Source organism: Pinus tabuliformis, chromosome 9 (genome assembly GCF_031772625.1).
Source record: "Pinus tabuliformis cultivar Carrire ecotype Pingquan chromosome 9, CPIR1, whole genome shotgun sequence".
In the NCBI taxonomy this organism is placed as follows: domain Eukaryota; kingdom Viridiplantae; phylum Streptophyta; class Pinopsida; order Pinales; family Pinaceae; genus Pinus; species Pinus tabuliformis.
The window spans coordinates 1,380,145,185-1,380,158,315 of NC_142307.1; the positions used below are offsets into that span (position 1 = coordinate 1,380,145,185).

Below are 13,131 nucleotides of genomic sequence, written 5' to 3' on the forward strand. Positions count from 1 at the left end.
TGAGTTGATATTATTATCTGTTTGGATTTAATAATATTTTCTTTAAAAAAAAAATTGTTTCTTTAAGAGCTGGAAACTTATGAAGGAGGAAGTTGGAGGCAAGACAGTTGTTGTGATTCCAACCCTAACTGTTTTTTCTTAACTGGAAGGGTTTCCAGAGGAAAATAGGGGACAGGGGGCAAAAAGTCTGTGCTGTAGGGACAGGCAGAAGAAAAAAAGGGCTAAGTCTGGTGATGACCAGATAGCCAAGCACTAGGTGCAAGCGTCTTGCTGAGGACAATGGTCCTACAAGAGAGCTAGGGGGGAGATTCTGGTCCCGAAATAAGAATCTCAAGGTCGGGTGGCAGATTGGAAGTGGGAGAAACAGAGAAAGCCCAGCTTCTGGAGAACTTCGTAAGTTACAACAACACAGGTAAGTGGAGGAACACTTGCAAGCAAATTATGTAAATGAATGTGGTAAATTAGGTGGAATGATTGTGCTGTAATAAATTAATAGTCTGTTGTAAGTAAACCAAAGAATTTGCTAGTTTTACTATGTCCTGTGTTTAACCGGAGAAAAAAAACAAAAAAACGAATGGAACATATTCTTTATTTCTGTCTATCTATTTTAAAAAGTAAATAGGAACGGAAAACACTGGAAATCCTCTATATAGTCGAAGAATTATTATTTTATTACACTGATACGCAATAGTCGTTCACCGTAGCCGGACCGCTCTCAAATATAGATAGACTATATAGCGAAAGATTTAAGGAAAACGAAATGTTAAAGCTCTTCTGATATATATAAATATAAAACTGGATAATGCAAAATCTGGTACATGAATTATCAGATGCCTGAGAATCATGGAATGCTGGAAAACCCGATGTCATAAAACAAGATGGGAGCAGGATCATCTATTATTGAAAAAAAAAAAAACATAACTCAGTCATTTAGTAAGAATTAGGCATTCGAAAAGAAAAAAACTCCTTAATGACAGGGACCGGTGAGGACTCAGTTTTCGTAAATACTTTCTTCATTTTACTCTTGCATGAAAATGCTTAAACAAGGGTGTTGCTAGGATCTCGAGACAAAAGTCTCGGGTTTTATCCAGACAGGCATAAAGAGTTAACTTGAAGGGTTATGTAATAACTCTTAAAAAAACAAGACTTTATTCAACTTGTTGCAAAAGAAATGAAAACTCCAAACCCTTATCCAGAGCCAAACCCTCAAGCAGCTAAACGACGAAGTAAATTATTCCAGGCTATAGCATAAATCGAGAACTAAATAAATAACATTGCTAAGAGCAGAGCCGACGATTTTTACTAAGCTATGACAGTATAGAATGGCTAGATAAATAAAATCTGAGCGAGAAGCCAATAATAGGAAGAGCAACATTGCATAACCTAGTTCAACCAAAACCGCCATGCATAGTCCAGAAATTGAAGACGAGAAAATTAGGCAGACAATACTTAATACATTATTCAAAAAGCTGAAGACATGAAATAGATGGAGGAATCGCTCAAAATCCATAAGTTAACATCAGAGAGAATCTGTTACAGATCTAGCGAATAAACTACAAGTACAGCCAGAGCGGCTCAGCAAATCAATCAAGGAATGAAAAAGCCTCAGAATCATTAAGCTTAAGAATAACATAAGTCCTCCATGGGACTGTCCACAGGAAACCCCGAGACTCGAAATTATGTAAACGAACAGCTAGCTCACGCAAGATGTAAGAACAGATCTCTTGCGCAAAGGGTCTGTAGACCCTAGCCTAGCTTCTAATACACACAACCAATAATAATGTGGAAATTCCTCATACCCGGTGGTAAACCCAGGAGGCACACCAGCTCAAGAGTGGCACAGCTCCACCCAGTGACATCCACGAGCCCAGAAACAATGGCAGAATGTATACCTGCGAGCAAAACGCAGCAAGTATGGTTAAAAAAAATCGTAGATTTACCCTAACCTGTAAGAAGAATTGAATTATCAGTTAAACAAAATAAATGTAGAAATGATGAAGGTAGATTGTACAGGAAAGAAGTCTGCCATGCTATTACCCGAGAGCTAAATCTGGTAGCAGGATTAGGTTCTGGAGCCTCGCGCGCCCTTCTCTCTGCAACAGAACCCTGGAGTAGAGGCTGCCAAAGTCCGCGGTCGAGACAGGAGGCGGAGCAGATCTCAGGCTCTTCCACAAGAGAATGGGACTGCATTCCGGAGCCAAGGCTAGAGTAAGTCGACGGGACTTAACCGCAACCGTTGGATCATCCTCCAGGTATCATGGTCGTTGATGCATAGAGGATCCCGAGATGGCAGTTGTAGCCTGCCCACACCATGTACCGGGGTGGGTACAAATAATTCATTGCATAATCAAAGCTATCTAGCCACCAAAGCAAAATGAATAAAGTCTACTTGACTACAATACCATTAGCCTTGATACACCTGTGGTTTAAATTAATTAAACGAATGGGATTTGTGCCAACTGCTAGTGGAGTCAAGTCATAGAAAACACCGCGATATTATCTGGTAATAGTATGGAGTTAATGTTTTGTAAGTATATATGTGTATGTGGAGTTAATTTTTGGTGTTCATAATGGTTTCAGTATATATGTATATCAAACCATTTTAAAATATATATGAGACAAGTTTTTATTTAAAATATTAAAATAATAATAATAATGAAAATATAGATTAAGTTACTTTACTTTAATTTTATTTTATTTTAAAAAGTGGAGAAAACAATAATTGAGAGGTTGGCATGTGAAGATTATTATATATAAGTTATCAAAGTTTTTAAAATGTTTTAGATGTTGATAACGGTTTAGTAAAAGCTTTTGTAAAATTTCAGTTTGATTCAATTTTATTAATGATTATTATAATTTTATTTCTAATTTAAAATTATTAAGTTTTTATAGTAAGAACATTGTTTTAGTATAAAATTGAAAGGAAAAATACATTTTAAGCAATTTAAATTATTTAGATTCTAAATATTTCTGAAATTAAATTAAATTTATTTTGTTTTTTAATAATATTATTTATATTTTTTTAAATTTCACATTTTTATATAAAAATAATTTTAATTTTATTAAAATATTTAATATTGGTGAAGCTAAAAATATATATTTAATATTGGTGAAGCTACATCATGGTAATGTCCAAGAATAACAACTAAATAAAAATAAAAATTGAAAAATAACTTCAAAACACTTTTCCATCCAAAACCTAATTGACTATTAATTATATATTTTAAATTATAATAACATTGATATAAATTAGTATTATTTATATTTATTTTAATGTACCAAATATATCCTATTTATTTTTCTAGTAAAAATAATTTATCATTTTATTAACAAAAATAAAATTACAATATCATAAATTAAGATATCTTCAAAGCACTTGTGCATCCAAAACCTAATTGACTATTTATTGTATATTTTAAAATATAATAACATTTAATATAAATTATTATTATTTATACTTATTTTAATGTACCAATGTAATGACCCCGTAAAATCTTGTAATGATAAAAGTTACCATGGTAGAAATTAGTATGAACTACTAACTAATATTGTTAAAAGATATTATTTTTGGTTATTTATAAATGGAAGATATTTTGATAAATGCTGGCAGTCTCCTAAGGGAGGAGTTGGATAAAGAAACAGTTATGAAAACTGAAAAGAAAACTAACCCTCAGCCAGGAAAAGTCCTGGGAGGGAAAGCATTCCTGTTCTGTTGGGACGGAGAGGAGAGGAAATTTTCTGTGTGGAAGAAAAAACAAAGGAAAGGGTTACGTCTGGTGAGGACCAGATAACCTAGGCACTGAGTTGCTGGAGTCTTGCTGAGGGCTGCAGGCCTGCAGGACAGCTCGGGGGGAGAATCCAGTGAATTAATGGATCTCATGGCTGGGTGGATAAGAGCAATTATATGACTACAGGTGAACATCTGGAGCATTAACTTCTGTAACTGGCGAACCAGGTACGAGCTAATCACCAGATTTAGTCTTTCCTTAGTCTATGTATTGGAAATTTAAAAGGAAATGAAACCAGTTCTCTGTTGCTTAAAAGTAGAAGTAAGGTTACTGTCAATTAACCAGTGCTAAGATTATTCTAGTGCTAGTTATTAAGCAAGGAACAGAGACTATCCACTGTATGCATTACAGGTAAATATAGAAAACTGATACATGTTTAAGTACAGGAGTTGTTGCCTCAGACTATCTGATATATTTATACTATCTGATACAAACTTAAACATCGCGAGCTAGGCATGTGAAAACAGATGTTTATGAACAGAACAGAAATTGTTGCATGCATCTGTATAACAACTCAGAATGTACTATATATAGAGAAATTTAAACAGAACTAGAAATAGTAACTGTGTGAATGAAATGTATGCAATCAGTACGCAACAAGCTGTGTAGCAGTGGAGAATCGTTGCATAGTGATAGAAGTGGTCTATCCTGAAAACCTAATGATTCCGTGCGAATCTAAATATCAAGAGCAAGAAACTGAAAACGAACTGTAATTGAAATATATAGCGAGTTGGCAACCAAGGAGTTAGTACACTTGGTACCAGAATACATTTACATACATTTGAAAACAGAGGCTATGCTCGTATACAGACCATGAATATAAACCCGATACAGAGGTTAAATTAACATAAGGACTCTAAGCTTAAACCTGTAACGGAGGTTACATTAACACAGAGGTTATAAGCATAATCTGAAACAGAGGTTATAAGCATAATCTGAAACAGAGAATTATAGCCATCGAAATGTTACAGCATAAACTTGGAACAGGGGTTCCTTTCGTATAAAGGTTATACGCTTAAGTGCGGAACCATGAATATATTCATAAGTCTAAAACAATAATTACAAACCATTGCAAAGATATGAACCATTAATTGTTTGCCACCGTCGGGACGCATGGTCTCAGAACGCGGTTGGACCTAATATCCATAGGGCAGCATGACGCTACCGGATATAGAGCCGCAGTGGTGTCAGCCATACGCCAATATCCATAAGACAAAACTATTGAATACATTACCGAGCGGTTGCAATAAACCCTAATCAAACAGTTGCAAATGGAGAATGCCTCGAGCACAACTATGACTGTAATACGATGCAATACTCTTAACAAATGCACAGAAATGATTCCGGAAACTATAAGTGACCAAACATACATATCGTATCCCATAAGTTAAGCAGAAGATTCTGTATTACTCGAAATCCTGTGAATGTCAAATGGTATTTAAAACAAGAATCCGGAGAGACTGTTCTCCCAAAATTACCGACAACAGTTGAAGACCCAGTATTATATATCAATCGAACAAACATCGATCTATGGACCGTAAATCGAAAGGGTCCTGCCATGAGACAGTGGCCTGTAACTTATAAATACATTCAAGCAGTCTGGCACGAAGCCTAAATCTATATTAACAGTAAACAGAGACCTTGAGAACGCTGGTACCGGCATGAAAAGGGCCGACCACGCTCGAACCAGGGTTTGCCAAATGTATAACCCTGAAGCAGTTAAGGAAATCTCTGTAAGGGACTCCTTTAACTCTCAGAAAACAAGCTTATACAGTACTCAAGAGTATCTTTCACCCTCGACAGGGAAACCAGTCATGCTAAAGCAGAGATGGGTACATACCTGTTGAAGCCGTGGACGTATACCCTGTGTTGAGTGACTAAGGAATCATAGCAAACCCTTGACGCAGAGTAACAAGACCCTAACACAGTGAAAGCAGAGGATTAGTGGCATATACATAACTCATGATTTAACATGAACGCAGAGAGCCATGAAACTCTAAATTACAAACTCAAGCAATCTCAGAATAGGTGATGAAGTCAGTGGTCTTGGGTATGAGCAATAACATTACCTGAGCGTAACGTTGCAGAGCTGGTAGCTGCAGCAAGATGGACATCGCCGAACCAAATAGCTTTCACCATGCGGTAATAGGTGCAAATGACAGCGAGAAAATAGCTCTGGGGCTTATAAACTTCCGATAAACCCTTAGATGCCTCAGAACCCTTGGATCTCATCTTGCCATCCACACCGTCCATCAAATGGCGCGTAAACCCTAACACATTATCCGATGTATCACGTGGCTTCAGCACGGTAGGGTGCCACCTGGTGCGGGTAGGTAAGGAAAGGGAGACTCCGTGCATGGTCTGGCAGATGGGAGTTGACAATAATACAACACCAATAGGTAAGGTTGTCGAGTGGTTTACCACCGTAAGTAAGGGAGATCATTTATAGTCAACAGGATCAACCATATAATATAAACCATTTCCTTAGATATGTATGCTTAAACCGTATGCATGAAGTTATGATGTAGTGGGACCATGATATGGTTAAATTTTTTTTAATCTGCATGGGTAGATCGTGACAACCAAATATATCCTATCATATTTATTTTTCTAGTAAAAAATAATTTATAATTTTATTAACCAAATAAAGTTACAATATCATAAATTACAATATAATAAATATATTATATTTATTAAAAAAATAAATATATTATATTTATTTAAAAAATAAATATTATTATTTAATATTTTAGCGTACCAAAAACCCATGTCACGGTAAATTTTTTATAATATCTTATAAACATTTCGAATAAATTAAAATAATAAAAATAACGTCAAAATAAAATTTTTACTCGACTTCAAAAACTAATAACTTAACCAGATAAAATTTTACTTAACTGCACAACAAAAATAATTAATAAATTAATATATATATATATATATATATTTAAACTCACACACCATTACACAATCTTCATACTCTACTTACATATTAAACATCCCTAGTGAGCTTAAGGTTTAGATTGCCCATACTCAACTTAAAACGATGAAATTCCGTACACTGAACTGTCAGGTTGAAATTGAATCTGTTTGTATAACTGAGGGAGAAGCTAAATTGTTTTAATGGAAAATTTTCACACTTCCTGAAAAGCAAGAAAGTTATTTTTTATTTTTAAGTTTTGGTAAGATTTTTTTATTTTTGAGTTTTTATATATTTGTTATTCATCCATTTCTAGGAAGAATCGAACCCAAGATCTCTGGTTAGGTGAGACTTTATATTTATGGCCATTGCCACTTGAGCTACTTCATTTTCACGAACATTGCAACTTGAGCTACCCCATACGAACATTGTAAAAAAAATTGACTTATTAAAATTTTAAAATAAATTTTCAGAATTATTTTTTTAATTGTTGAAAAATGTAAATTCTATAGACTACACTAATTTTAAATTTTATAGGGTTTATTTTATAATTGAAAAATATAAAAATTATAACATAAAAACTAAATTTATAAAAATTACATGTATAATAATTTAATATATTATATTTGTTTTTAAATAAAAAATTATGTGATAGGGATGTGTTATTAAAATACATTTTAATTTTAAATCATAAGTTGAATCTGATATGGGATATAATGAAGATATAACTCTATCAAAATACAACTTTCCAGGAAAATAAATAAATAAATAAATAAATACAAATGTACCTGAATTATCTTCGGATCCTAGAGATAGAAACTTGTTCAACTTGCTGTAATGTCTTCAAATAAATTTCAAACCTTCATAAATCTTTTCTTTTATATCAAATGACTATGACGTGACCAACGCAACAAACCAGGCATGTGTGATGTGGAAGATTAATTTAACAGGTTAGTAGTCGATTCACACTATATCAAATATAATTTTTGACTATGACGTGACCAGTGCAACAAACCAGGCATGTGTGATTATGGAAGATTAATTTAAAAGGTTAAGTAGTTGATTCACACTATATCAAATATAACTTTTGATATAACTTTTTAATATTGGACGACCATTTTAATTATGAAATTTTGTTTTAAAAGTTTTTAATTTATATATATACCTTAAAAAAATTGAGTTTATTAACTTTTAATTTTTATTAAAACAATCATGATTTTAAAATATATTTAAAATGTAATATTAATTATTTATTTATTTATTTAATGTTAAATAATATAATATTAATTTAAAATAAATTAAATCAAATATGAAAAAACATTTTATAATTTATTTTTTTGTAATTTTGGTAGCTACATCTTCATTATAGTCAATATATCAAAGATTGCCTTAACAGAGTACTCGATCACTATCTATCCAAAACCCATCAAAACTAACAATAAATATAAATTAAGATTTACAAACATATTTATTTTTTATTGAAATTATTTCATTAATCAATTTAATATAAATAATAGAATTTAATAATTTAGGTAATAAATATAAAAAAATAAATCATTTAAAATTTAAAAAATTATTTACTTTTATCATTAGTAATTCACTTTCCTATAATCATCTACACATTTTTATAGTATCCAAACACCATACTCAAGCTTTCCATTCTCTACTCTATACCTCTTTAACAAATCCATCCCATCAAAATCTCCTTGGTAAATGAGAAGATTGTAGTCATTTATTTCTCTAAAAAAACATTGGATAGTATTTCCTAACACCAATAACCAACACTAACCTCTTTATTATAGCATCACAAAGATATTTCCATTCTTTACTCCATACTTCCTAAATAAATCCATCTCATCCGAAATCAAATATCTCATATATTTCCATTCTCTATCCCATTCTCCCCTAATACATAGACATCCAATCAAAATTCCCATAAGCAAACATAAATATTATATTGATTTATTTTCCTAAAAACACATTAAGTGATACTATATTTGATAATAATATATTGTAACATTAAAGAGGCTAATTCTACAACTACAAACTCCTCTCCCAAAAACAAGACATAGTTCAAATAAATTTTATTTAGCTCAAAAATAAGTTTATTATTTCATTATATTTATTATGAAAAGATGTTTGAAGTGATTTTATATAATTAATTTTAATATTGACATAGTTCAAATAAATTTTATTTAGCTCAAAAATAAGTTTATTATTTCATTATATTTATTATGAAAAGATGTTTGAAGTGATTTTATATAATTAATTTTAATATAATAATATTAGTGATAATAACATAGTGTATAACAAGTCAAATATATAACTAATTTAATAAACAATGAAAAATTTAAATCTAAATAATTTTTGTAATATACATATAGCAATGTTAAAAAGATACATATAATAATTACTTAATCTATTTTTTCTATATTTTAGTGGCATATTTTTAGTGATTTTTTTTTATAATATTTTTTTATCCTAGTTAAAATTATTATCGATCACTTTCATAGCCTATTACACTTGTTTTATTTCAGGGTCAATCTAACCTGACCCACCGTTACAACATTCTCAATACTGCAGTTAAACATGTTCCTAGATTGAAATTCCCATACTGGACTGAAAACGTTGAAATTGAGTTAGAATCGGTTGGTATTATTGTGGGGAGCACCTAAATTGCATTCATGAAAGGTTTTTGACAATGAAGGTCACTGTCCGGAGGAGTTTAGACCATTTGTTTGGACGATTAAAAAATTGAAAGAAATTTTGCTAAAAAGTACAATAGCAAATATGCCCAATCTTTATAACAATACGAGTAGATCTAACAAAGCGGTGAAATTAACGGAACTAATACAAAGAGCGTAGAACAAAGCGGTGAAATTAACGGAACTAATACAAAGAGCGTAGAGCAAATTATAAGAAAGGTTTCAACCTAGCGGAACACAAATACAAATACATAGAGATATAAGACCCCACACAAGTATGAGCGGTTGATCATTTGAGACTGCAACACATACATTCGTACGTTGGTCGACTAAGCACCATGGTCCCCCGGCCGTGTAGAGTTGTTACGATCCCCGGTCCCCAGATTTGCCGGTGCATTCAACAAAGTTACAGTAACCCTGTATAACGGTAATGGCCAGAATACAAAACCCAACCAGCAGTGCGATAACCTTCCATGGCGTCGACAGATGTTCCCCACGGAGCTCCTGAAGCCAGCTTTTGATTCTGCTCTTGTAATACTTCTGGACGTGCACTTCCTGGAGTGTCAGTTTGAGCTCCTTAGGAAGCTCCAGGTGACCTGTAAAGAAGGGCCGACACATACCATTCCACATCTTGGCCACATCCTCGTCCGTCAACATGAGGCTGGCGCGACGAATAATATCAGATTCCCTCAGCAGCCTGACGTCATTGGCTGTGTCGATGAGGCAGCCCATGAGCCCAACGTAGCGTGTCACGGGGTTGTGGCGTTCCGGATCATTGAACTCTAAGGCAATCATGTTCCTCAAGAACACTTCTGTGTAGATATTGGATGATACAGTGATCCGCGGAAGGTACAGGGTCTCGGAAATTCTGTCGAATCGGATGTGTTCCTTCGGGTCAGAGAAGGATTTGAAGTTAATCCCGGCCTTGTGCAGCTGCTCCGCGTTGTATGAGTCGAGAAAATCGCGATGGCCACTGATCATTGGATGAGAGATGAAGATACCACATCCAATTGAAACACAGTCTGAGAGGGAGCGATTCACCCTTTGAAATAGAGGCTGATCTGGCCGGTTGTCCTTCACATCAGTCGTCATCTCCAGGAAGGGCGAAACCATTGCCTGCATGCAATCCAGCAAATGTGGCTTCTTTGCTACTCCATCATTGCCAATTCTGCTAGAATCAAACTCGTCTATCTCGGCTGCATAGAAAGGAGACAACACCGTGTACGTCTTCTTCAACACGTAAGAGAAGTCTTGCTCGTGTGCCTTAGCTAACACATCTTTCTCCATCTCAAAAACATGTTGGAGGACAAACAGAGGGATCTGGTTCTCCAGTTTCAAAATATCGCACTTTATACACACTTGGAGCGCACTTAAATTGATAATGTCATCATCCGATGGTTGACTGCCGCGGGAAGGAGCACCCGCTATCTGTGGCTGATTAGGGCCAGAAGGAGCTGCCGCGGGCTGTGCCCGACCCTTTCTGCTGCCCGAATATTGTGACTGATCTCTCAAGAGGCCGAATAAGAAACATAACAGAAAGGATGAATCCACCGTCATCATGAAAGCAAAGTTCTTAGAGCTCTGGCCCTCTTCTATTTTCCAGTCATAGAACCGCTCAATTTCCAACCGTTGCCCTTCGATCTTTTCAACGATGGAATTAAAACTCTGGCGATCTTTGCGCAGTTTCTTCGCCACGTACATGATTTTGTACTCCTCCGCGGCTGAAATCTTGAGGCTACGACTCTGATAAGTACCTCTCGCAGAAGAAGCAACATCTTTCTTGAGCTTCCAGTGGTGGTATGGCCCTAAGGAAATAAATTGAGGAATGTACGCCACGGGATTTACATTCATAAGAGCTGTCGCCACCCGGGGATGCGTAACCTTTCGCGCAAGGTCAAGCATCTCTGTAACTTGTTCTACCCACTCTTGCGTAATCTCTAACCGTTCTTCCATATCTGACATCAGTCTAGTAGCAATCTCGGATGCTAGACATTTGTTATTATCCGTAGCTATCTTCTTAACGTGTTCAAGGCATTCCTTCCGAGTCACTAGCGGTTCTTCCTCTTCCACTTCCACTTCCACTTCCTTTCCTGCCATCTGATCACAATCTAGTGCACCAATATTGTTCTACTCCACTGAACAGCAATTGTTCGTTGAAGGTCAAGATCAACAAGAATTCAGCAGCACTAGTTGTTTTACGATTGTTTAATACTCATTCCACCTGCATAAAGCTCGACCTGACTGGATTATACAAAGAATATATGATTAAGAAGTAAATTATTGGAACCCGTCAATAATTTTCTTCTGATTAGAAAAAAAGATAAAGCAAATTACATTATAGATATGAATAAGCTCTCCCACTTTGTGTAAATTCAGTGTTCAACGGAAACTCGTCCGATCCGATACCTTTAATTGAATTTCCTTTGTTCTTATCAAAGTAAAGTAAAAGAAAAAGAAAAGCAAGGAAATTTGAAACACACATCAATCAGATGTAATCAGAGTCAAGCCATAAAAAATGAAATATGTTAGCCGACAAATAGGTCTCATATAAGCATACGACTATTTTTCCCCTTAATTGAATGACATTTGAAATTGTAAAATTCAGTTTTACCTATTTAATTCACAATAATTTTAAATTGTAGTTTTAGTTAGGTTTTGTTTCACAAAATTAGTTTTAAATTGATGTCATTTTTATTTGATTCTAAAATATAATAATCTGTATTTTTAAAATGTTATTTTTTGAAAAATTTCTGGTTTATTTTTTATCTAATTGAAATTATAAGTTTGACAGGTAAACTCTTTACAATGGAAATGTTTTATGAGTTTTTAAGAGTGCTGAATTCTTATATATAGTCAAAAAAACTAATTTAAACAACACAAATCAGATTTGGTCACAATTTTTTTTGTCATATTCTTGATAAAAATGCCCGAAAAACTCCAAAAAAAAACACTTAAAAACTTTTTCAATAAAATAAAATATTTAAATATTTTTTTAGTCATATTTGAAATGGCATGTAACCATTATGTCATATAATGTACTACTAATGAGCATAAATCTATCTTAAATATGGATCTAACATGAGCAGAGAGGGATCCAATTTCTTTAAATGCAAATTTTTTTATGAACCAACAATATTTAAATGTTTTGTATTGTTATTATTTTTTAAGATTGTTTTTAAATTTTTATTTTGGTAGACATGAGCAAAATTTCAACGTTGGGCTATAGAATGAGCCTCTCCCCACAATTAGCATAACTATATAAATTTATAATGTACCACTAATTATCACAAACATATAAATTAAATGGTTGGTAAATATTTATTGAAATCAATCCATAATAAATATCAAATCACTTCATAATACATATCAAATTGCTAAAAATATAAAAATAAAATGACTAATAAAATTTTAACTTTATTATTATTATTATTTATAAAAAGAATTAATATATAAGTTAAACATATACATATTAAAAATATATTAAACATATACATATTAAAAAGAGACAGAGGAACGATGATGGATATATTTTCCAAGATCTTTCGACGACTACCCACAGATGACACACCTTCATCCATAAGCCACACATCTTCATCCATAAACCACTTTGGAGGGGCCGCTCCTTTTAAGGTACAAGTCAACTTTGACATTCCCATATTTGAAGGCCAGATAGATGCACACGCAATAGGGAGATGGGGAAATTTGTTGAAAGGATATG

The 13,131-nt window shown here is 33.5% G+C and overlaps 1 protein-coding gene across 1 annotated transcript; it reads right to left on the minus strand.

Annotated features, from left to right (window-relative positions):
- Positions 1-9,776: 9,776 nt before the first annotated feature.
- On the minus strand, positions 9,777-11,510 carry LOC149153627 (putative UPF0481 protein At3g02645). The gene has a single exon (XM_089443881.1). It carries the CDS (start codon positions 11,508-11,510, stop codon positions 9,777-9,779), a length of 1,734 nt encoding a protein of 577 aa, XP_089300007.1.
- Positions 11,511-13,131: the final 1,621 nt, after the last annotated feature.

What these genes read in the sequence shown, in the direction of transcription:
- LOC149153627 (XM_089443881.1), bottom strand. Translation starts at nt 11,510, where the DNA reads ATGGCAGGAAAGGAAGTGGAAGTGGAAGTGGAAGAGGAAGAACCGCTA.